At 41.6% G+C, this 25,602-nt stretch overlaps 1 protein-coding gene across 1 annotated transcript in view; it reads right to left on the reverse strand.

The window, feature by feature from the left end:
* Nucleotides 1-25,602, reverse strand: part of KCNH5 (potassium voltage-gated channel subfamily H member 5) — a 157,519-nt gene that overhangs the window by 105,399 nt on the left and 26,518 nt on the right. The window contains exons 5-6 of the mRNA XM_033062188.1: nucleotides 15,945-16,060; nucleotides 11,642-12,034 (exon numbers count right to left, since the gene is read on the reverse strand). Coding sequence (XP_032918079.1) covers nucleotides 11,642-12,034; nucleotides 15,945-16,060 — 509 coding nt within the window. The remainder of the gene's footprint in view (nucleotides 1-11,641; nucleotides 12,035-15,944; nucleotides 16,061-25,602) is intronic.

Genomic DNA, 25,602 nt, shown 5'->3' on the forward strand with positions numbered 1-25,602 from the left:
CATATTTATAAAATTGCCAACAGTTAATGCATAATTTTTAATATGAAAAGCTCTGCCTCAAAGTCAGCAACAATGTCTTTGATAGAAGTTATGTGAAAGGCTAAATGCCTTGAATTACATTTGGGCAATTAAGAAATTCAGTTTTCTAAATTCAATTGATTGCAGGCTGCCTTTAATTTCATTTTTCTTTTAACTATATTTATGCTCAGTAATGAATACTTTGGAAACCATTCTACTACAGGATGAGCATCTGATCTGACAGAAGTAACTTCAGCACTCAAGGAACAGAGAGGTGATTAGAAATTGTGAATGGGCCGTGTTTGGCACAGGCATTGTGTAAATAAAGCACATGTTGGATACTGGAGATCCAGCCTTCTGGGAGGAGCATTTGTGACTCCATTGCCATTTCAGCTGGGCCAACTGTCTGTAACAGCTGCTGGGCTCTGTTCTCTGACTGAGCAGGAGAATATCTCCTTATGTTATCAACCATCCAATCCAGCCCCTTGGGGTTTTGGCTAATGTATTTTATCACGTCCTAATCAGATGAAGACGCTCAGTGTGCTCATCATCAATCATCTCAGCGGCAGAAATCTTTCCACTGAAAAACCAACCACTCCAAAACTGCATTTTGGGTGTCAAGTTTGGAACCAAATTCCCATCTGACACACATCATCAATTTAACTAGTACCAATGTGAGTCACAGGAGTTCTTCCCAGGGACTTGTAAGGCTTGGATCAGGAGAGGACAAGAGCAGTGGCTCTGAACCAGCCTTTTTTTTTACCACCATTTCAATTTAGGAGATAGCTGAAGCCTTACAAAGGATGTAGACGCTGTCAGATCTATCCAGAAAGATATTTTTGAGGGATGGATGTTTAACTTTGGAATTAAATTAGACATTCATGATTAAACAAAGCCCAAGTTGCCTGACAAAGCACCTTGCAAAGTCTGTGTTCTCAAATTCTCTTGACACACTAGGAAGGGAAATTAAATTTGATAGTGGAGGCACCGCTGATAACAGCACTGACATGCAGAGGGACCAATCCTTCCTTTTAAAACCACCTGACTCTTGCCATTTCAGACCCTAGATGTGACCCCACTGCCAAACTGCCACATTCCAGAAAGAAAGAAATGTCTGAGCTGTGTGCCTGCACCCAGCTGAACTTTTCCAGCCACAGGACTGAGACAGATGTTTCCCAAAATTGCCATGCACACCGTGGGAACAGATCTCTGCACCTCCAGCAAGAACAGGGAGCAAAGTTCTCTTGCACTTAATGATCCCTATAAGCCAGGCAATAGGAAGGATGAAGCTGATAAAGTTGTGTTATACAGGGGTCAAGAGCCAAACATGCAAGAGGATGAAGGGAACATTGTCACCAAAGGGAGCTGAAGGTTAACAAGGGCAGGAAATCATCTGAGTCCACAATGACTCTACCTAAAACCTCCTAAACCAGGGAAGAGAGAATGGAGTCTGTTCTACACTGAAGGAGCAGCAGAATAGCAGCTGCATGTTTGTAAAATCTGAAAAAGAATAGCTGGTTACTTGCTAATCTAATTAATCTTTTCTGAAATTGCAAATTATTGCATAATTTATTTTTTAAAGTAAAATAAAAACAAAAACAGCCATTAGTTTCAACCATCTAAATGTACAAAAATTCTGCTTAAACCTTGAAATTAAATCCCAGTATGCTGAAATGGTAAATCATGCATATCTTTTTCTTTCTACTAGGGAACAATGTGTTTTTAACTCTAGGCACTTTTTCAATTAGATTTCACTCCATGATTTTTTATTTATTTGTTGTTAGCTGTGGGTACACACGCAACAGCAACAACAAAAAGAAACGAAATATGCATTTTAAATGTGTTCTAAAACTGAAATACTCTGAGCTTTGAAAATGGGGATTGGTACTGCGTCATTGAATAGAAAACTCTGTCTCAGAAAACGTCAGGGAAAAAAACAATGAAAAACTTTTCACTCAATTTTAATGTTCAGCACACTGTGGTAGGGCATGTTGGTACTGCAGTCAAAGGGTGACTGCAGCATATACAGATGTTAAACTAAATTTAAGCTAGTAGCTTTATGCTGGACACAAGCAATTACAGCAAAACTGCCATAAAAGTGATCACATCCTTGGAGGAGCTTGCAGGGCTCACCTCTGTGCAAGAGGGAAATGGTTTTGTGTGGCCACAGCATGGACTGAGCTCCAGGCACCCTCCTGGATCCCACAGAAAGCATTCCCTGATGGCCAAACACCCTGTCCCTGTGAGCACCCATCCTCCTCCCTGGAGATGAGGAGTGGGGCATGGCAGGGAGTGGTTCACCCCATCCATCCCCAACAGCCAGGGAGGGGATGAATCACCTCCCTCCCCTCCCTCTGAGCTCCCAGGAGCTGAGGGCTGTGGCTTGCACAGCTGCTGTGAGCAGAAATCAAACCCATCCTCAGAAAGCCAGGGAGCTGGATCTGCACAGCAACCCAATCTGTTCTGTTATTAGAGACACAGACACTGCTGCCTCCCAATGAGAGACTGATCCTGCTCCAGATGAGCTTGGGGAATACAGGCTATTAATAACAGGAGGCTGAGATGCTCTGAGGATGCAACAGAATGCTTATTTCTTCATTCAACAGCCAATTACTTCACATAATGTGATGCTACACTACCTTCAGTCCTTGCAGGGTTTTGCAGAAGTCCCCATTGGCTTGGAGAAGGAATTGAATCAGTTCATAAAAAAGTGAACAATCACAAAGTAAACTGGACTGGGGCTCTTGCTCTCAAAAGGGCAAGAGCTAGTAAATTATAAATATTGAACTAGAGATAGTAATAAGTGAAGAGAGGTGGACTATGAGAGGTAGAAGAGTCACACACCTGGCAGCAGAGGACACCTGGAATGCCCTTACATCAAAAAATACAAAAGGTTGTAACTTAAAGAAAGGGAAAAACTTGTAAGCTGAGTATCAGTTACAAATGAGTAAATAATCACCCAGAGGAAGGAAACAGAAACTGGCAGTATATAAGAAACAAAAAACTGATCAACAGAAAACTCTGCCTTAGAAAGGAAGTAGAGATAAAGTAAGAATTGCCAAATGCCACGTTCAATTTTTCCTTGCAAAGAATACTACAACAAATACCCAAAGATCCTTCATATTCAAAATTGGAGGGGGTGGGGGGCAAAGAGAACAACTACAGTGATTGAGATGCAATGAAGTAAAAATAATTCAGGCAATTAAATTAATCCTGAGCATTAGTTTCCAAAAATGATGTTGCTATTTCCCAGAAAATCTAATGCATCAAAAAGGAAATAAACAGATACATTACCTGAACAAATGTTAAGGGAAAGAGTAATTAGAAACTTTGAGATAAATCAAAATGCAATCAGTGGAGCAGTAGGTTAGCAAAGCTTAGGCTAGCTGGGATCTATCCAAGGTTTCCTGATGGCTTTCTCTGATAACACAGCCCATTTTCTAAATAAAACAAATGCAGTACTTCAGTAACCTAAGAAGTGAAATTATTATGAAACACAGGGAAAACAAGGACCACCACTGGGATACCAGGATGGCTGAAGAGCTTGTGGACAGGGTGGGAAAATGGAAATCATAAAAAGGGAGTCTAGCAGGGCTCACAGTAGTGAGTCTCAGTGATTTTGCTGGTTTCTTAGTGACATAAACAGAAATACTATATGGTCACAGAATTTGCTAATGAGTGACATAAACAGAAATACTGTATGGTCACAGAATCTGCTGATGGCACCTTTGGAACACACTGATACACAGGTACAGAGAATAACAGGGTGAGAATAAAGGAAAAAGTTATAAAGCCTGACAATATTGAGATCCAAGGCATCCATTGCAGTGCAAATTAACAAAAATGTCTACAGCTACAAGGATCTTTAACTGAAGATTACTGAGAAAAAGAAATATTTTGGTATATGGGTTAATCCCAGGTATCCATCCCACATGACTCAGAGCAATCAGTGAACTGCATTCACAGCAGAGGTTAACCCAGGTCCAGGACAGATCAGCTGAGTGTTTCCACCAGCAACAGGAAAAGCCAAACCCCAGCTGCAAAGAAAAGATGAATTCTCCACCTGGAGTAATCTGTAAAGCTCTGCCCTAAAGAGATGGGTTTGAACTGCACTTCCTGCAGAGGGAGGCAGTTGGATCAGCCACAAAATCTTCATAAAATTTCATAAATGAGGTGTCTAGGCAGGATCAGTTGGCTTAGACCAAGGAAAGGAAAACAGTCATGTTTATGCAGGGGAGAGATGATTCTTCCTTCTAAGCACATTGAGGAGATAAACATGAGGGAGGGAAAAGAAATATTTAACCAAGGAGGTTGGCACAGGGGGGAATGCACAGACTGCAAATTAAGATTTATTGAGACATCATGAGGAAAGGTGGATTTTGACCAGTTTATAGGATGGTTGAAACCATGAACCTGCTCACCAAAGCCCATGACTCAGAGACCCAAAAGGACTCTGTGAGTTTTACACCTAGGTTTTTTCTGCTCTTGCTTTTATCCTTTGAAAAATCCAAGTGAGGCAAATACAGTCTCAAGGGGGATATATTTCACCCCAGCCTGAACTAGACCACAGGGGAGTTTGCATCTGAGCTAGTCACACTACATTCAAGGATGAGAAACAGAAGTTTTTGGGCAGAATGACTCCTCAGACCTCTGGAGGTGCATCTTAGAACGTGGGGAGCCATGCCCCAAATGTGCCTGTACCTCCCTGTGGACAATGCCTGGCCTCATGTTCCATCAGGTGAATCCCATGCTTAGCACATTTTGAAATACAGTCCAAATACTTTATTTAAAGATGCATGGGCAAAATTTTCCTTACCTTTCTCTCACCAGAAGTAATTACAAATCAAAAACAAACAAAAAAAATCACCCAAACAAATTACATAGGTGATCCTGTGTAGTTTAGTATTGAAGCAGTGAAAGAGGCAGGATTTCTGTAAAGCTTGGGCAATCTCCACCAAACACTTGTTCCACAATGTAAGAGAAAACAAAGTGCCTGCAGATTTGGGCAGGGACTGAAATGGAGAGCCCTGCCAACACGAGCAGGGGAGCCTGCAGGCACACAACCAAAAACTCCTGTTCTGTGCAGTGCAGGGGGAGTGTCCTGGAGGAGGTAAAGGCTGTTTGAAATGCAACCAGCAAATCAGTCCTAAAAGAAATGTTCAAGCTTAGCTACTTAAATAGAGCTTAGCTCTAAAATCCCTGGTTAGCTCCTTAATGCTGCTTTGCTGGAGTTAATTTTAAATCTTCCAACATGTATCAGAAATCTTTATTTCTCAGTAAACAATTAATATCATAAAGTTGCATAGTTACAAATCAAAATGAGCGAATGACAAAAATAAAACAGTGACATTTCTGATTTATCACCACTTTAAGAGCAGAATTCAGAGTTGTATTCAATTGTGTAGATACACACAGCAGTAAAGGGCTTTGCTGCTTCTGCACCAGCTATCTACATCCAGGAGCAGATACAAGCAGAGCCCAATTAATACTTGACCCTGCATCACTGGAAGAATGGGAGTAGTGACCTCAGTGAGGAAAAACTTTACAGCAAAATGTAAGCAAGTAGGTTTCTTCATGCATTTTCTGTAAGTACCCCTAAATTTATTGCTTGGGATTTATTTTCTGTTTTGTTTTGTTTTTTTTTAATCAGGGGGATGGAGAAACTTTCCTTTTTTTTCCTTTAACACAAATATCAATAAGCTGTAACATTATAAATAAACTTCCAGTGAGCAGTTTATGGCACAACTACACAGTGCAGCACATTTCAAACTGCAAATAACTGAGGTTATAAAGAGAAGGGTGATTTCAAAATATTTCTTCTAGATGCAAGATAAGGGGGATGTGGCATTTTGCAGTATTTATTTGTTAGTGCATCAGTGTGCCCAAAAGAAGGGAAAAAAGACAGTACCAAGAAATATGATAATTTTCACTCATGTGGGGAAGGTGGGTGGAGGACAAAATGGGAATTTGTGCTACTTCCATCAGCATCACTTCAGTGAGCATCTGATCAGATTATTTCATTTCCTCATCTCCTTTGTAAGCCTTCCCTTCCTTTGTGAGCAAAAGGGATCACACAGGACTCCAAGCTTCCCTTGAAAGTGCTCCACAAACAATTTCCTCTGCTGGACACTATCAGTTTATACACCCCTGACTGAAGATTTTATTTAAATGGCTTGTACCCAACATCTGCTTCCCAGTAATACATACACCATATTAAAATATAAAATAAAATAAAATAAAATAAAATAAAATAAAACCACTGGGATATCTGATTACAGCTCAGCATGCCATAGCCCCCATCAGACAGGTGTGTGAGGCTATCAGGTCCCCCACCACCCCCTGCACTGGCTCTGGCTCAGCTCTTTCCTTTCACATCATGCAGACATTCAGGTGTCTCCACAGGGAAACCTGCACACATATCCCAGACCTTGTACAGCACTGAAGTAGCTGGTTAATTAATTAAGGAAAAAAATTTAAAAGCTGATTAATTAAACAGTGGCAGAACTTCAATAAAGCCTTAGAATAAAAGCCAAAGAGAAGAGGTAAAATTCTGCAAGTCAGTGCAATGGGGTGATAGAGGTGAATAAGTGAAAGGGGTGAAAATGGTTGAAAATCTATAAAATATATGCCTACAGTGGATACATTTATAACTTAATACCATACCCATGCCACTGTATTAATTGTGGGTTTTCACACACTACAACAGAATGACAGCATTCTTCATATTTAATTGTCTTCTCAGTGTATAACAAGGGGGAAATGCCAGGTCCCAGGGCTCCTGCCTCTATTGTTACTTCTAGGAACTTGCATGGTAGTTTAATACTTGGTTGCAGCCAGGATTTACTTCTGAGAATTATTTTCTCCATGTCAGCCACCTAGATTTTAAAAAGCTAGCTAGCCATAGACTGTACTTCAGAGCCAAAGTCCCACTCTTGAAGCACACCAATTTATCTTCACCTTGCATACTCCACCCAGCCTGGTGCCCAAAAACCCTCCTCCAAACACCTCCCACAAAGGGAATGCTTGCAGTAAAGCACTGCAGGTGTGAACATGGCTACACCAGCTTAATCAGCTTCTATTTGCTTTCAATTTACACACATTCCAATTTTAGTTTCTATTTATTGCAGTGATGCAAAGAAGTTTCTGACAGTGCTGAAATACGTCAATAATAGCAATTAAAAGCAAATTACATTACAAGGAGTCCATGGTTTAACATGCCCTGCGTCGATCACTGAATTTTAAAGGCCACTGGGTCATGTAGTCTTACATTATTAAACAGCAGGCACAGAACTTTGGTTTAGGTCATTTAAATTTCTCTGCTTTCACTTCCAGCCATTCCATTGTGAAAATTAATTTCTGCAGAAAGGATGGTATTTATACAACTCATCTGAAAACCATCTGGATACCACCCTGTCTTCGTGTCCCTTTCTTCACAGTACGTGACATGTCATTTCAGGACCATGTTTCTGGCAGAGAGGAGATCCAGCTTCTAGGTTTTATTTCATGACAAACTCAGAAATTCATGAATCTCAGTTAAAATACCAGGAAAAAAAAATTTTTTTTCAAAATAGTAAGAGGCTTTTCCAGCTGAATTTAACCCTTAATTTGCGGAAGCATTTTCCATTTGGCCAAAAGCTTGTCCATCCATCTAGTTTGGGGAATATTTATCCAAAATACTTCTTTTCAGAGGCTCAAATGCAGGTGAAGACAAGAGCCAAACACCTGCCCAGCATCCTGGGATGCCAATCAATGTATTTGGTCCCAAAGGGAGATTTTAACATGGTTTGACCATACCTGATCAGCATCCTTGGGCACCTGCAAATTTGCTGACAATTTAATCACTGTATGAGTCTGATAATTCTGACTTATATGGGAAAAATGGCTACAAACAATTTTTTAGTAGCCCAGACTGAGAGGGGTCGATATTTATCTCTCTAATAGGGAGAACACACATAAAGGCTGGGTCTCAAGGTAACATAATTCTCCAGTTTTTGATGATCTTATAAATTTTATATACTGGTACATTCAGCACTAGAAGAGTTGTTACACACAGCTCATTACTCAGGGAAAAGAAAATTGGAAGCACTAAAAGCAACATGTAACTCCAAGACAAAAATCCAATTTCCAGTCACGACACACTTCACATCCTAATACCTACAGGATTTTCATGGGACCAAAATCTTTGGATCACAGCACCAAATTCTCCATTAATCCAAAGTTTTGTGTCTTTTTTTTTTTCCTGTTTGCATAATGTTAAAGAAGAGACAGGCAGACACTTTTAGACTAAATCTGAACTTTCAGAGAGCTCTTATATTTAAAAAAAATTAAAATCAAGTTTCAGAGACTCTGAGCACACACACTCTGTTCTGGTTTTTTCCTTGAAAACTGCCTGGATTTCCCAGTATGTACTATGCTCTCCCCTGTCACATCTCTGTATAGGAAAGATTTTCTATATGGTTTTGGTTTAGCCAGAACATATTTCACTGCAGGATATGCTGTCCAATTAGAAAAGATGTCATGCATTTTTTTCTGATTTTCTGGGTCTATTATCCTAGCAAGTTTCTTAAATCAAATATCCCACTTAGGATTTCGCTTTTCTCTCCATTAGTTCATTTTTCTCCAGCCTATTTTACCTTGTTTTCCTACCCTTTCAATACCACTTAGCCACTTAATTCCTCATCCATCACATCAGCTCAGATCACTCTGTGCTGTGCAAGGTGTCCCTCATTGTCACCTCCCCCCTCCCTCTCACACATCCCAGTCCCCTGAGCAGACTCAACAGCCTGGCTCTGTAACTCCACACAACCTACACCTCTAATTCTGCCTCAAATCATCTTAATCCCCCCCAGTTCTCAATTTGTGTGTCTTAATCCTCTCCATCAAATCCTTCTGCCAAGGCTCTACATGTACTCAACAATAGGACAACTTTGATTTGCAGTCATGTTTGCCTCAGGTGGGAACTCCAGCCTTCACCTGATGTTGTCTGGGAGGGAAATGACACCACTCATACTCTGGCCAAGACTGGCTGCATTTAAAGAACTACAACCCTTGGTAAGAAAACACAGATTGCCTTTTTTCAACTTTTTTTTTTTTTTTAATATTTCAATTTATCTCCCTAATTATGACATTATAAATAGCACTCTAGTGCTTAAGGCACCTTAATTCACTTCAAGCACTTGTAGAAGTCTATGTATACAACAAAGAGACAAAATCCCAAACCTCCTTGGCCACATCCTTCTTCATGAGAGATCTGCCCATAGGGAGGAAAAGAAACCCCCTCCCATGGTACTCTCCCAGACATGGGAAAAACAAGGGAATTTTGGAAAGTCACCTTTCACTCAGCTGGTTTTTGGGGCTGGTCACTCTGGTTTGGGTCCATCCCTCACCATCACACCAAGAACTCCAAGAGCACCAGGACCTGCACCCAAGGTCTTTAGTGCCAATGTCGTTTTTTGCAACTTTATCTGAAATTCCACAATCATCAACTTTAACACTTTTCTCAAACACCCAGGGCCAAGACAGAGAGCTAAACCCTGGCAGAATCAGGGGCTAAAATAACTCTTCTCTACTTGCCTTAAGAAGAAACACCCACTTTCTAACGAGAAAAATTGCTTTTAATCGGAGTATCTCTCCCAAATTAAGATTATGGATTTATTCTTTACCTATGAACAGTGTTTGAACACCCAAAAAAGTTAAATCCCAGACAAGAAGCACCAGTTAAAATGAATGTTAAAAAACAAATGAAGATAAAGAGCATTAATAACTGCAACCACTCAGAACACACCAACCAGCTCAAAAGACTTAAATGTCACAAATGAAGACATATCACAAAAAAATAAAAAGGTCTCCCCTGAAGGACAGGGAAAAGAGAAGATGTAGACCCAGGGAGGAAAGGCTGACTGTTTACATACCTGTTTTCAAAATCACTTCAATTCTTTTCAGACACTAGGGAAAGCCAGAGTTGGAGGAGATGGAAATAAAGTAAATATAAACCAGTATCTGCTGGAGGCTCCAGAGCCACAACACAGAACTTCATGACCAGGGAATTTTACTGTTGACTCCTTTATTAAAGAGGAGTTAATGTTTCATTTGTTTGAAAGTAAATGACAGCAGCTCTAGGATCACTGGAGTTCAAGGCACCTTGCTGCTGTTATTAAATTTTGATTAAAGTTTGTCACTTTAGGTGAGTCTCAATTATAATGTGCTGTGTCAAGATTCTCTTCCCTGTCACAAATATTGCAGATGGTTTATTTCCCCTGTGTATGTCAGAGAAAGAGGTTTAACCCAATCCTTTAAATCTGTCCTGCTTGGGCATGGAAATTTTCTGTTTGTTTTACATATTAGAGCACAAAAGCTGGAGATAACACTGTATTTTTATAAAAATCAGGTTCCTCTGAGTCTGAAATTGGTTATCTTAAAAAGATATATCTTTATAACCTTGCTAATATCACCTTTTTACCAGCCTGACTGTACAAACTGGTTTCAGATGGGCAGCCCTCACAGGATCTTGAATTTAAGCTGCAAGTACTATCACTTCTGCCATATTTGCTATAAATAAAATGGAACAATGTCAAAAGATGCTACTCAGCACACAGAGGCAGGGATGGAATTTTAAAGGAGTTCTACAAAATTTGCAGTAAAGCCTGTGTTTAAAAAAAAAAAAAAAGAAGAATGTAGGTTTTATATAGTGAGAATTGAGAATTAAAAAACAAACAAACAAATAACCCCACTAAATGGTGCTCTGAGAAAAACCTGTTAAAATGATCAAAAATGAACAGAGGCTTTTCCATCTCTTTATGGCCCTGAAGATAAAAAGCTCTAGAGAAAAATTAAAACAAGTCCTAAAGCCATTACAGTTCCATTTTAATAATGAATTTCTGTACACTGACTCGTGCATGCATTATTTGTTGTAGTTATTGCTTGTTTTCTGTATTAGCTTAGGCCACAATAAATGCATAAATGTTAACACACTTAGCAGTTAAAAAGCTTTAATTCAACATCCATCTATGACATTTCTGTTTTCTCTCCTCAAACAGTTTCTCAGATTTTAGCTGTAGTTGAAGAACTGTACCAAAAAAGTGGAAACAAATCTCCCTCTCAATCAAACATTTAAGATGGGATTTTAAAAAAGAAAAAAGAAAAAAAAAAAAAAAAAAATTACAGCCTGGTTTGAAAGGTAGTCCTAGGGCAGGATTTAAAATAATGTTTATTCAAAGCCATTCCCTACTTTCATATAAGTGGCAAATTTGTCACCAGCTTCAGGCAGAGCAAATACAGAGCTGTAATCAAGGCTGCAGTGGGTTAGAAGTGCCCAAAGACTGAGCTGAAAAGGAAGGCTGTCACAGGGCACATCCCACCTGGCCCAGCCCACTTTGACAGGGACTTGCACCAATGCTCTTGGATGACATTCAAGCCATTCTAAAACGCCTGTCACTAAAATAAACATCCACACGTGGTCCTGGAGCCCTAAAACACCAACACAGGAATATCTTGGTAAATCCCAGCAGCTCAAGGCCAGCCTCCTGTATTTGCACAAGAGCATGAGCTGCCTCACTGGGAACAAGCTTCTAAATTAATCCCAAATTAAAATAATCCTTTTGAGAGAGAGACTACAGCCCCTTACCTCATCCACATTCTCAAAGGCATTGATGATGTCGTATGGTAAACAGGACAGAAGATCAATCACAAACCACGTCTTCAGGTAGTTCATCCGTATCAGCTTGGGATCAGAGATAACCTCTCCCCCAGGGCCAACAAAGGTGGTGTGAAAGTTCAAAACAATGTCAACCAGAAAAATAACGTCCACAACGCTGTCCAGCACGAGCCAGGCAATGTTGTTCTGCTTTGTCTTGAAGGACACGTTGTATGGAACCATGATTGCTGTGTAGAAGGTTAGAATTAGGATGACCCAGTCCCAGGTGGTCTTAAAAGCACAATAGTGGAGGATGATGTGTGGTGGAGTCTTTGGAGCTTCTTGCTTGTACTGAGGAAGAATATCAGATCCCAGCTGGAGAACCTGTAAGAGGCAGAGGGGCAAATGTTACTGTTTGCATGGATAGGATCCAGTGAGGGTCTTAGAGATTTCTGTGAGGAGCAGCAGAATTGGGACTGTGCTCGTTGGACATTATAAGGCAATGCACAGTTTCTAAATAATCTGATTTATGTAGGATATGTGGATGCAGCTATCACTCAGTGAATGGGAGCAGCATGGCATCTGAGGATATTCCTGCAATAAGGGAGGTCTTTGCAGATGGACTGAGGGGAAACCATGCCAACAGCAAGGGAAGAGAGGCTCCAGGAAGAGGTTTTGGGTACTGCCACACCAGCTTATGCTTTGCAGTTATGAACACAGAATCATAGAATGGTTTAGGCTGGAAGGGACCTAAAAGATGATCTATCTCCAACCCTCCTGCCATGGGCAGGGAATCTTCCTGATCAGGTTGCTCCAAGCCCTATACAACCCGGCCTTGAACACTTTCAGGGGTGGGGCAGCCACAGCTTCTCTGGCAACCTGTTCCAGTGCCTCACCACCCTCCCAGTAAGGAGTTTCTCCTTAACACATAATCTAAACATGAACACTCATTCAGATTTGTGATAAAGATTAATTCTTTGTGCCTGACCTCTTTTTCAAATCACTGCTGAGCCAGAGCAACACCCTCCCAAAGGTGAAACAGCCCCAGCCTTGCTGGCCAACCTAAAATGAGGCATCATGTGCACAACTTCTGTCTAAAATCCTGCCAATATCACACTTCCTTCATGTTTTCTTCAAAAAGTTGTTGCTCCCACAAGCTCAATATCACCAGTGGGTTCTCTTTTATTTCCTGTAATTACTTTTTTTTTTTTTTTTTAAAATAGGACTATAATCTCCTGCATGCTCACTGTTGTAAAATTGTGGAACTGGAAACACTGCAAAAACCAAGCCAAATTCACTTAAGGCATTCCCAGCTAATCTAATTACCTCTTATCTCAGTCCAACACAAGAAACAAAGGCACAAAGGAATGCACACAAGGCAATTCATTGCACTGACAACTGAAAGATCCATTTGGGGATCCATCTGGGGATCTGAAGTCTGTATGGGATAAAATAAATAATTACAGCAGCTCTAAAACTCATTTCAGCCCTACACCTGCCCATACTGGGGCTGATGCACCATATTTCCAGGGACAGTTGGATTGAAAACAGGAGCCTCAGATGTGTAAAATTCATCAGACACAGGATGGCTCCTCAATGGAGAGGAGTAAATGGCTCTGAATGAACTGTATAACAACTAAGAATACAAACTCAAGCACCACAGATAGGGATTCTCCATTAATTCTTTGCACTCCTGTCTTTTAGATGTTTTTAAGAGAAATCTGTTGCTAAGATCAGACAGTAATAGACTGGCTCTGCTGAAAATCTGTTCTCCAGGAATCACCAAGGGAGAACAACAGCAGCCTCCCTCATTCTGTGATGGGGCATGTGGCTTCCCAAGATGTCAAATCTGGGCCAAAGTCAGGCTGAAGGGATGCAAACCTGCTTCTGCCCACCTGGTCCCACCCTCCCTGAGGTCATATTTTAAAATCATGACCTGTAAGGAAAGTCAGTTGAGCTGACACTACAATTACATTAATTAGCCATTTGTTTTCTACAGAGCCAGGGTGAATTGCACAGATTTATGCCATGGCCAGAAAAGCACTGGACCCCCTAAATGGCAGCAGTGAGAGAGCAGCAGAGACCTCCAGGAGCCCGTGGCTGCTCCTTTTGCCAGCAGCCTCGTGCCACTCCAGCTCCAGTGTCACACAGAGCCCTCTGTGCAGTGGTGTGGCCCCAATGGCACTTGGCAGAGACAGCCACAGATGCCAAACTCCTGGTGAGACCTCAAAAACATCAAACTCCAGGTGTCCCTGCCCCAGTGCCCAGGACAGGCTCACTATCAGCACTTCCATACTCCTATAACCACTGGAGCACACTGAACTTGCTGGTGGATCCATGGGGGTTTCCCTGGAAATAAAGCAGTGATCAATACAATCATTTTCTCACAGCAGCCTTGTGAAAATTTATTTCAAAGCAAAAATTTTCACCTGTACTTAACACACCACTTTGGCTTTGCCTAGTAATTTGGTTGTTATCTCCAGATATGTCTTTGGATACATCAGTGTCCAACACTTCACTGATAAATCAGCACTGGGACTTCTTTCCCAGGTTTCCTCAGGCCTGTTTATTCCCTGGCTTGTTCAGTGGGGCAGGAGCTGGAAACATCCTCACTTGAGCTGGAAAAATAAGCTACTTATGGCTCAAGCAGAATGCCATTAACATATGTTTGATAGTTCCCTGTGCCTCTGGTGGTGGAGTGCCTGGGAGCTCCCACGATACTGGAAAAGCATAATTATTGCTCTTAACATAATCTCATGCTGAGTTTGACATGGTGAGGGGGTGGCAAGTGGCTGTGGAGACCACTGAACTATAATGATTATTTCTTTCATGCTGCATGGATTTTTAATTTTAAATCACCAAATACGCAATATCTTGTTAGTCAGCTGCATTTACTACAGAGTGTCTGAATTATTCCTGTGTACAGCTGATAAAAATGGCTGATAACTGTTAAGTCTGATAAGGGGAGCAGCACATTCAGCAAGGGATGAGCTATGAAGATAATGCTCCTCCTCAGGTACAGAAATACGGAAAATGGAGCCTGTATGGTGAATCTCCCCTCAGCCTGCCTTCCTCACAGCACTTTGCCTACAAAGCACTTTGCAGCTATAAACTACCTGTAAAAGAGGAGATTGCACACTCTGCAGGGAACAATTCCTGACTACAAGCTCGTCCCACTTATTCCTGAGCACACCTACTCCCTTACCTGAGGTTCTGCTGCTTCCTGATCTAAATCTCCCTTGCTGTGACCTAATGCCATTTCTTTTTCCTCTAGCTATAATAGTGAACAATTTCCTCCCCCATTCTATGCAGTTGCTTTGGACTCTTTTGAATATTGTTACCACATCTTCTCCAGTCTTCTCTTCTCCAGATGAAACCAAGAATGGATATAACTGGATTTACAGGATGTCATGAAACCTCATGAATTTGAAAAGCATGAGGTGTCAGAAATCCAGCATTTATCCAAGCTATTGGTATGGGATCACTGAAGGGAAAACACCACACTGCCAACACCTGAAAACTGCAGGTTTCCATTTCAATAATTTGCATTTTTTATTATGAAAGTTCACTAAAACCAGAAAGGTAATGAAAACAAAAAAACAAAAACCCAAACATTTAAAGCTGCTGTTAATTCTACAGGGTGAGCTCTCTGGTACAAGGGCTGTCTTTTTCAGTAGCTCATATTTTTTGGCCCTGTATTTTTGACCCAGTTATTTCTCATGACCATTGGACATGAAGATGAAAGCAGTACCTATATTCCATAAGTTAACCTGAAGGTATTCACTTGTTGCACCACTTGCACTGCTAAGGAAATATTTGCCACCTTCCAAAGAGTTCATTTCATCAGTTCTGAAGATAAAAGTGATGAGGGAAATATTGTAGGGATGACTTTGCGAGAAAGTCAAGATCAGGGTATATAGCAGACAGGGCTGCTTCCAAAGAGGTTTCTCAAACAATCCCATTTTCCTGGGAGAGGAACTCAAGGACATCAATCCTGGTTCCATGTCACTGTGAGACAGCAGAGCAGGGAAGCACACTGTGCCCCCCAAGCTAAGGAACATCCAGGAATTTGAGGATGTGTGCACAGAGGTAGGGCCATTCCAATAAAAGTGACCTAGAGAGTGCTTTTATGACCTGCCCTACAAACATGGGCTTGCCACATGGTGCAGCTCTAGGACGAGCAGAAAAAATCAGAGTGGAGAAATATTTTCCTCTAAGAAAATCCTTTACCAATGGGAATTAGAGTGGGATTTCTTCCCTCCCTGCCCTAGGAAGGGTGCCCACTCCATTTTACCTCTGCCAAGCGGGAGTGCTTGTGCACCACCTCAGCCTTGTTCATGGGCGTCAGCTGCTGCAGCACGCTCCGGCTGTTGGTCAGCGCCCGCGTCAGCCGCGCAAACTTGGTCCAGCCTGCGGGAAAAGAGGGAAAAAAGGTCAGAAATCCCGTCAGAACTGCTCAGGCCTCATCTGTGGATGATACAATTCCTCCAAAGCCATCTTCCCCTGGCCCCTGGAACTTGCTATAATAGATAAGGTATCCTAGATACCAAGGTTGAGCCAAATTCCTTAAGAATTTGGTCACTCTCCTAACACTTTGGAAGATAATTGGTTAGAAATTAGTCTGTGTATTTGGTCAGTTCACTTCTAGAACTTCTCATTTAGATTGGATGGTGTTCTTTGTATAAACTTTTATTGGTTGTGGTTTGAATCCTCCCTGAACATATAAATATGGCTGTCCCTGCTTGACCACCCTTGGCATGAAATAAAGGTTCTTGTGGAACTCGTCAAGTAAGGCCTTCGGTCTTTCTCTGCTGGCTAAATGTGAGCTTTCTGAGCGATAGCTAAATGTTAGCACTCTCTGGTCCTGGTAAATACCACCAGGGACCAAAAAGAAAAGCCACACTCATCCAGTGCTGGTAAATCTCCTTTCTGCTCAATGATATTCACCCTCAGAGCTGAATGGTTTCTCTAAATTGCCGCACAGAGCAGCTGCAGGCTCCGGGTTTGAAAACTGTGCAAAAGAGGGAAAATACTGCTCCTTCAAGGCAACACAGGTAAATGTGAAAGGAATCAAAACATTCTTTCTTCTGCCTTCTGGAGACATGGTGTTAGGGGATGACAACCTTTTTTTCAGCCTTCTGGGGACATACTCTGCTGCTGAAATCTAATTCTAAGCCACTGAAGTTCTTGCAAAGGCTTCCCAAGTCTGCAAATCCTGCTGAAGGAAAATCCTTCCCAGCTACAGAAAGGCTCCTGCTGATTCAGGACCACTGGAGAAGCCCCAAAAGTCTGATCCTTAAGACTTTACTGATTTTTACCCCAACTAAACGTCACAGACAAAAATAAACTAGAAAAAAAAAATTTTAAAGACTGCACCAGCAGCAGTGCTTCAAACTAAAGGGAAAAAAAATAAGCATTTAAAGTCAGATTAAGAGCTTGATTTTAAATGGCATTAAGAAATATATTTAGCTATTGTATTAATGATAAACAACTGCTTTAATTGTAGCCTGGGACCCACACACTGAGCTGCCCCTGAGGAATATTTTCCTGCAGCACCCTGCAAGGAGCAGTTTGTTACTGAGAGCAGCACCAGCCCAGGAACATGTCAGCAAGGCATTGCTGCTGGAAAAACATCCCAGTGTTTGTGATGGTGTGGATGCTTCAGGGGATGGGGTAGATGGGTGCAGCAAAGAAAACACCAGGATTTTCAGCAGTGTAGCACCTCAGTATTGAGCAGGAAATTGAAAAATCCAAATATCTTTAGGAAGGAAACATATTCTCAAGGACACAGAAGGAGATGCTGAACATCCAGTTTAGCCAGGTATAATGTCATTTTTTACCAGAGAGTTCTGGATAAAATATCAAACAAATTACAAACAGGAAAGGGGCTCAGGAGAGGTTTAACTTTCATTTAATTTGAATGGTGAGTAGGTGAAAATTAGGGAAAATATTCATACCTGAGAAAGGAAACATAGCATTTCTGTGTTAGAATCATCACAGAATGGTTTGGGTTGGAAGAGAGATTAAAGATCATCTCATTCCACCCCCCAGCCATGGACAGGGACACCTCCCACCAGCCCAGGCTGCTCCAAGCCTCATCCAACCTGGCCCTGAACCCTCCCAGGGATGGGGCAGCCACAGCTGCTCTGGGCAGCCTGTTCCAATGCCAGGCTTATTTTTAAATGCCTTTTTCTGATAGGAGTCAGGGACTTGGCACGTTAAAGGGAGCCCTGAGGGAGACCAAATAACGAGCAGGGAACAGAAAAGACAGTAAAACTTCAAGAAAAAAAATTATGTACAAACTTGGCTTTGCCATTTACCACACACATCTCTCATTCACACAAATGTAAATCCATTGTTCATCATTTAACACTCAGAACAGCTTAAAATATCATGGCATGCCACCAGCACTGCACAAACATTTGTGTCTGGCTATTTATACATGACCTCAAAAATGCACATAAAAAATTCACTGGGAAAAGGTAAAAAATAGAAGTATTTTATTAACTTTTCAAATGTAAACTTTGAATGTGAGCTTTGGATATGTCTCATGCTTCTGGAGCTTACAGGGATGTTCAATTAGGAATATGCACTTTATTAAACAAGGTCAAGGCACACTACAGTGATCTGTGAACTATTAATTTCTAGAAAAAAAATCCTTGTGCTTTTCCTTTTCCTAATTGTCTATAAAACTGCAGGAAATGAGACAGCTTCAAGACAGAAGTCAGAACTGGCCTTTATTTTTCTAAGCCAGCAATTTCAAAGACCAAGTGAGTCTGGTAACAGCATTGTGACAGCTCTGCCCCAGCATTTCTAGTAATTGCTGGAGGCCACATTGCACCCAGGTGATTTATTTTGGGTCACTGCAAACACACAGCAAGAACCAGAGGAAAAGAGCAGGAAGGTTTTCAGCCACTTCCAGACCTGGGCAGGTGTTCACACCCTCTGTACCCAGTCATGGTCCTCCTCCCCTGGAAAAATATTTCCCTGTGGTCCATAAGGACAAATATGGGCCAGTCCCCAGTCTTTGTCATTCTGCCCCACAGCTGATATAAGAGTGATGGAAAAGTGCTCAGCAAAAACAAAACTAGAGACAAACTGCTGGGTACAGCCCCAGTTGCTGTCACTTGTCACATCTCAGTGCTGTCCAGCTCCTGACAGACACATGAGGATGTCCAGCAGGGAGAGTGAAAAGCCCTGTACCTGAGAAGGTACAACATGCTGCAAAGTGGCTTGGCAGAAAGTGGTTTGGGGATTCCCAGAGTTGAACGTGTCCATGGTGTAATCCTTGGCTGAATGAGACACAGAACTGACAGCCAGATCCCTCCCATCTCCTCCTCACTGCTGAGGCCAGTTCCTGCAGTGCTGAGTCCAGTTACAGGAGGATTTGGAGGAGAGTCAGAGGCTGGCAATGACAGGGGATGGCTTCGTGTACTCTAGAAATCCTCATGGTCTTTGTAGGCTGAGAGATCCCACTCTTAAAAATACTGGGTATAAAACACCTCTCTCATAAAAGCAGAACTGGTAAGAAATCCCTTGTCACTGTTTTAGGTAAGGAAAGTATCTGTCCTGCTTAAACCACAAATGCAGAACTCTTGGGGAAGCTAGGGAAGATGGAGCAGTAAGCTGCATACCAGACAACAGCAACCTTTTTGCTGTAAAAATAAAAAGAAATTGAAAACTATGATTTTTTTTTTCAAATCCTTCTTTACCACCATGTAAGATCATCAATGTCATGTGAAAGAAAGAAGTCACACATTTTAGCATTCAAGGTTACCCCTCTGCTCTGACCTTTTCACAGACAGATCATTTCATTGTCTCCTTTCTCCACCAAGACCAAAGCTTTGCTTTGCACCAGGTCAGACCTACAAAACCCTTCCAGCCTTGTTTAGAGACTTCACATTTTCCCATTTCTTTCAGCCCTGTGAGGCCCATGACTCTGGACATTGAAAGCATGGAATACACTAACATGACTTTTTTTCTCCAACTCAGCACCAAGTCCAGCAATATTTTACCTGCTCCAATCCATCCATCTGCAATAGTGTGAAAAAAAAGTCCCAGGTTCTTTTGTTCCCTATTTACAACCCAAGAGAATTAAAAACACAGCAACAGCAAGATGCTGGGTTAGGAGTGGGAAGGTGAAAATGTATACAGGCTGCCTTGTGTCTGAAATAATCTGCACAGGGTACATTTCTCTCTTTCTTGACCTTGTTGTAGACAAGACAAGTTCAGAATTATATTTAAAACCAATGTGTATGTTTAAATAGACCAGGGAAAACTTGCATATCTGCCTACTGCTGTCAATATTTCTTCAAGCAATTCTCTCCTTTCTGTTCCTCTCTAGACAGACACTTGAAAAGAATGGTAATTTTATCCCAAGTATTAGTGACCGCCTGTCCCCACAGATATTTTCAGTCTGGCAGGAGTAAAGGAGATGCACAAATAGCAGGTGCAAGAGGGGCAAAATCAAAAATGTACTCGTGAGAAAATGCAGCACTTTTGATGCTCTCTTCAGCTCAGCTGGATTGCATCCTTCTTCCACAGCACTGCCTGAAAAAAAGCACCCCGAGCTTGCACCAGTGCACTCAGACTCTTGGGGAAAAAACATCATCATCTGGTCAGGCCAGCAGCTGCTTCTCCTTCCAAGGAGTTAAATTGGGTGTTCCACACAAAGACATGAGCCTCCTCAGATGGAAAATTCTGGAATAGTATATAAATGAAATTATTCTTTCCCCTGGTTCTCTTTAATTACTTTCTTAAAAGTAAAAAAGACCCTCATGATCTGCACTCATTCTCAGGATTTAAAACAATTATCTCTTAAACTGGAACCTAGCAAAATATTTGCCTGTTTCTATCAATTATCCAAAGTAAAATTCCTGCATTCTCAGTAAACTGGAGGTTTAACAGGTACCAGAACAGGACCTGAAAAAGGTAAATATGCTGACAGACATGGGCTAAACAAGTGTCTGCCTTGCCCAGCTATAATGCTGCCCTTCCAATCAGGCAACTTCCTTCTTCCTCCAGGCATTTTAGACACAAGTAAATATTTTACACCCACTATTCTCCATGTCTCTTGCCCAAAACAGGACTCCCAATTTAACAGCCCTCTGACTGTGGGTCTGACTGAGACAGAGATGACTTTGTGATGTCCTTCACACAACAGCTGAGCCAGAGGTTTCCCTGAAGAGAAATAAAACCAGGAATATCAAATTAATTTTTAAAAAGGTTTTTTTCTATGTATTTTTCTATATCTTTTTTCAATATATTATTTCTATATTTTCCTTAGATGTTTGACACAGGTTGAAGCTGCTGCTGATGTGACAGGATGCCTGGGGGAGTGCAGGAGCACGGGCAGGAGGTGGGCAATAGTCAGGATGCTCAAAAAACAGAGCACCCAAACACCTCCTCAGAGAAGGAAAAGCTTTCCAGAAGGGTCTGAGGAGCTCATTTAGCCACTCAGTGTGTGTGGATGTATAGATTCATACACCACTACACAAACTACATGGTCACTCAGAGGAAAATGGCATTTCAAGGTCAGAACTCGATCCTCTTGTCCCTCCACCACCAAAAAGTCCAAACTACCCCACTCACTGCAGCACATTCCATCAGCTACTCCTCCAACAAGAGCAGTATTTTTCCCACACACCTTCCTCCCTAAGATCCCAATTCCACCATTCTGTTTTTCACTGACTGCTGGGATGGGCACAGCTCTGTGGCTGCTGCTCTCCATGAACCTCCCCTGCACTGCTGCACTCACTGCTCTGCCTGCGTACAAAATCCTCCCCAGACCCCTTTAGGGAGTTCACATTTTCTCATTTCTGCCAGCTGCACCCTTGCAGTGCCACAGGGACCCTCTCTCTGCCCTTCTGGTCACCAGCTGCTTCCCAACACCCTGCTGCAGGTGGATCCAGCACAGCACCATCCCCATCTCCAGCACTCCTCCTCATCTCTGCTGCCTTCCCTGGGCAAGGAGAAACCCCAGCCAGCCCAAAATGTTGTTGCAGTGTATGGCAGAGAATAAAAAGAACCAGAGTAAAATCTGTCCAAAAAAAATGCAGCAAGGGAGGCTTCCCCAAGCAGAAGTGATGCTGGAATGGATGAGACAGAATCATTGAATCATTTAGGCTGGAAAAGGCATCTCAGACTCTTTCCTAGAGGTTATGTGGAGACAAAACCTTGGAATCAGAAGGATTTCCAAGTTCACAAAGCTCACAAAACAGAAAATATTTTCACACATATCTAAATGCAAGTGATAAAACCTTTAGAACTCTCGCCATAATTTAATTAGGAGTTGAGAATTTGCAGTCTCTCTGGTTGGGTTTGTGTACAGCTCCACCCAGCTAGCAGTCACACTGAAAAAAATGTATTCAATTCAGAACTATATTATGTTATTTTAAAGCTAAATTCATACATCAGTATTTATGAAGAGTTTAAAATCTCAAGGTGAAGTGTTAATGTCCTTTATGGTGCACTTGCTCTGAAAAACACAGTGATGACTAGTTCCTCCTAATAAAGCATTAGTGTAGCTCTGCTGGGTTGCAATTAACCTTTTTGTCAGGGTTTGTCTGGTCTTAAATAATGATGACTTTTAAATCAGTGTAACAGGGAACTATCCCCTACCTTAGACTGCAGGGAATACACTTGGGTTGAGAATTATATTTTGTGTGAAAAAAACAATTGCAGGGAAAAAAATCCAGCAGTGCTCGTGTTGATTCCTGCCTGCAGGAGCACAGGGAACAGATCCCAACCATGGGAAGATTGTTCTGATCTCATTGTGAAGCACAAAAGAGTTAACATGCAGAATGCCTAAATAATATATAATTTATGACTTACCCACAAGAGCAAAGAGCTAGCACTGCTCAGAGTTAGGAAGTGTGGAATTCAATTGGTAGCAGGGATCATCCTTTGGCATAAATAGTTAGCATGTATAAATCCCAACTCTTTCTAGACTTTCCAGCAGTAAAGTCATGGCAATAGCTGGCTGTTTGCTCTTTACTGCAGGCAAGGTATGTCTGAAAGAGTTCACTGTCTCTTTGAAAATCTTAATAATCCCAGTATTGAGTTTTTAGAGAGAGAGAGAGGAATAAACAGGATTCCTGAATAAACAGATTAATAGTCAAACAATGTTCAATCATTCCCATGGTGCAGTAAAATTACTTCTGGACTTAACAGTCTATTAAAATGAAATTCAAAATATTGGGATAAATTTCTGGAATTGAAACTGTCTGATAATGCACTGCACTCCTGGGATAATTTTTACATCCAACCTCCCTTCTTGCTCAGTGTTGTTTTCCCAGTTACCATCCACCCACTGCAACTGCTGGGGAGCTCAGTATGGATGAAGAACTAATGGGTAATCTTGGGTATATAATTTTACCTCTCTGAGCTTCAGCTTCTCCTCCTTAAAATGAAGATAATGCTAATTACCTAATTTGCAAGCCATTTTGAGATCTACTGATAAGAAGAGCTAGGATTTATATAACTCTAGACTACACTAGGCATACATTTTTAAATTACAACATATTTTTTAATTCTCAAGTAGCCTTAAATGTACAGTGCCCAACTTCTTACATTTCACTTTTCTGCAAATAAGGCCAAATTTTATACACAAACACAGGGCCACTGGGGAATGACTTCCCATAAGTGTATAAAAACAGGTGCAAATTTTGGCAAGAAGAAGGGGAGAAAAAGAAAATGTTAATTACTGTAAATATCAATCAGCTGGCTTTCAGGAATTGGTCATCACATCACATCACCTCATCCTGGTTCTGCATCTGAATCACCCCAGAGACAGAGTGGCCAAAGCCTCTTGCACAGCAATCTTGAGCAAACTGACCCTTGTGTGACACTCTCAATGAGACATTGAGACCACACAGTTCAGTAAATTACAGGTTAAATGGGTGAAGAACTTTTTAATTGGCAAATATCAAACAAGGAGCAGTGGAAAATAGTAAAAATTTATTACTGGGAGCCTTCTGGACAGCAGTGGCCAGGCATCCTATTCAGTGCTTGTTTCCAGGGTCTGAAAGTCTTTATAAAATGACTGATAGAAGTGTCAAAGGACAGGAGGATTAGAGGAATACTAAACAGCACTGAGGACAGTCAAACAGGATGATGTGCTTGATAACTGGGCATGTGCCATTAAAACATGTTTTAAATGGAAAACACCATCCTGAGAATGAAAATTATAACTCCAGCATGGGAGGGGAAACATCCCAAGCAAAGAACAGTTCTGAAAAGGACCCAAAGGTCTTGGTGGATGAGCAATTCAGCATGAAATTGGCTTTGGCAAAAAGTCACCTGCTCCTTGGATACATAACAGTAGGAACTGGGCTTGGAGGCAGAGCAATGGGCACTAATGAGGAATTAGCTGGAAACCCACCCAGCCACAATAATTGCTGCAGAAACTCGCTGGGGACCTGGGAGGCTGAAATCCAGGCCACAGCTCCATCCCTACTGCTGCCAATGAGCTGGATTAAAGGGCAGCTAAAACATCCTTGTATCTGCCATCACCAGACCTCCAAATTCAGTCTAGACAGAGGTTTAAGGAGCTGAACTCATTTACTTCATCAAATGAAGGCTCAGTGATGAGCTGATTATATGTGTAAATGCCTTAGTGGGACTTTCTTAATATAGTGGAAAAAAGACATAAGATGTCACTGCAAGAAGCTGAAGCCTGGCTAATTTGACACTTCTTTAATGCCAAAAGCGTAATGGAGAAGCACAAAAAATATTAAGTAATGTAGTGGATGCTCAGCCTCTTCTAAATCAATACTGGATGCCTCCCTGGAGGGGCTGATTTAGTTCCACACAAGTTCATGGGTTCAGCAGAGGAGCAGCTCAGTGAAGTGGAATGCCCTGTGTTACACAGATCAGACTTTCAAACTCCACTACACTCATACTTATTATTTTAGATTTGGCTAATGATGAGTGCTCAGTTTTCTACATACAAAGTGTATCCATCTACAAGCAGCTGCTGCTTCAAAGACCAGCTTCCAGTTTAATTCAATCTCTCACAGGGTTAGATTTGATTTCAATGGGATTTCATTTTCATTGCACATTAAACTTCCAGAAATTTGCAGACAGTTATTGTGCATTGATGGTTTGCTGATAGAGCACACAAAGAGCTCCAAAGACTGTATCAGATTCAGGAAAAAAAAGTATTTCATTGCTGTGAAAGAAATTAAAAACACTGCATATGGAAATTCCCTCTTCTTCATCATAGTGGGTCTCCAGCAGCAGTAAAGCAAAAAAGGATACAGAGGGGGAAGGGGGAGTGAAAATGAGGCCTTGGAGCATCACTCCTGAGCGTGAGGAAACAACTCTCTCTGTGACAATTCAGCCTGTGCAGTGTCTGCAGAAGGTGCCAGCAGCACATCTCTGAAGACATAACAGGGACAAATAGCAGGGATGCTTGTCCTGCAGAAACAGGGAAAAAACAACCTTGGAAGGTCTTCCAGGTTACTGGCAAACTGTGCCTATCCCAAATGGATGGTTTAAAATACCACCTAAAATAATATTTTATCTAAATATTATCTAACTACCTGAATACCAAGAGACATCTCTCAGCATCATTGCACCGAGCTGGCTGCTCTTGGTGCTGAAAACCCACCTGGGGTCCTGGCACATGTGATTTTTGTCATCCCCCCTACCCCACCAAAGTCCTTTCTCCCAGCCCAGGAGTCCCTGGATGCTGCACTCCAGACCCAGGGGAGAATGGGGAAATGGAAGTGGTTTCCCTGCTGCCTGGAAGGGAGTGAAACTGCACATCACAGCAAAGGAAGCAGCAAAAGAACAAGTGGGTCTCTATTGTGACCCTTGTTATTACAGCCACAGAAAAGTGCAATAAAAACATGTTAAGGATATCCAAATTGTAACCTATTAAATTACTGTGATGGATTACTGTCAAGATGATGTACTCAACAGGGTACACTGTGCTTCAGCTAAAGGTA

This window comes from Catharus ustulatus, chromosome 6 (genome assembly GCF_009819885.2).
Source record: "Catharus ustulatus isolate bCatUst1 chromosome 6, bCatUst1.pri.v2, whole genome shotgun sequence".
NCBI classification, from domain to species: domain Eukaryota; kingdom Metazoa; phylum Chordata; class Aves; order Passeriformes; family Turdidae; genus Catharus; species Catharus ustulatus.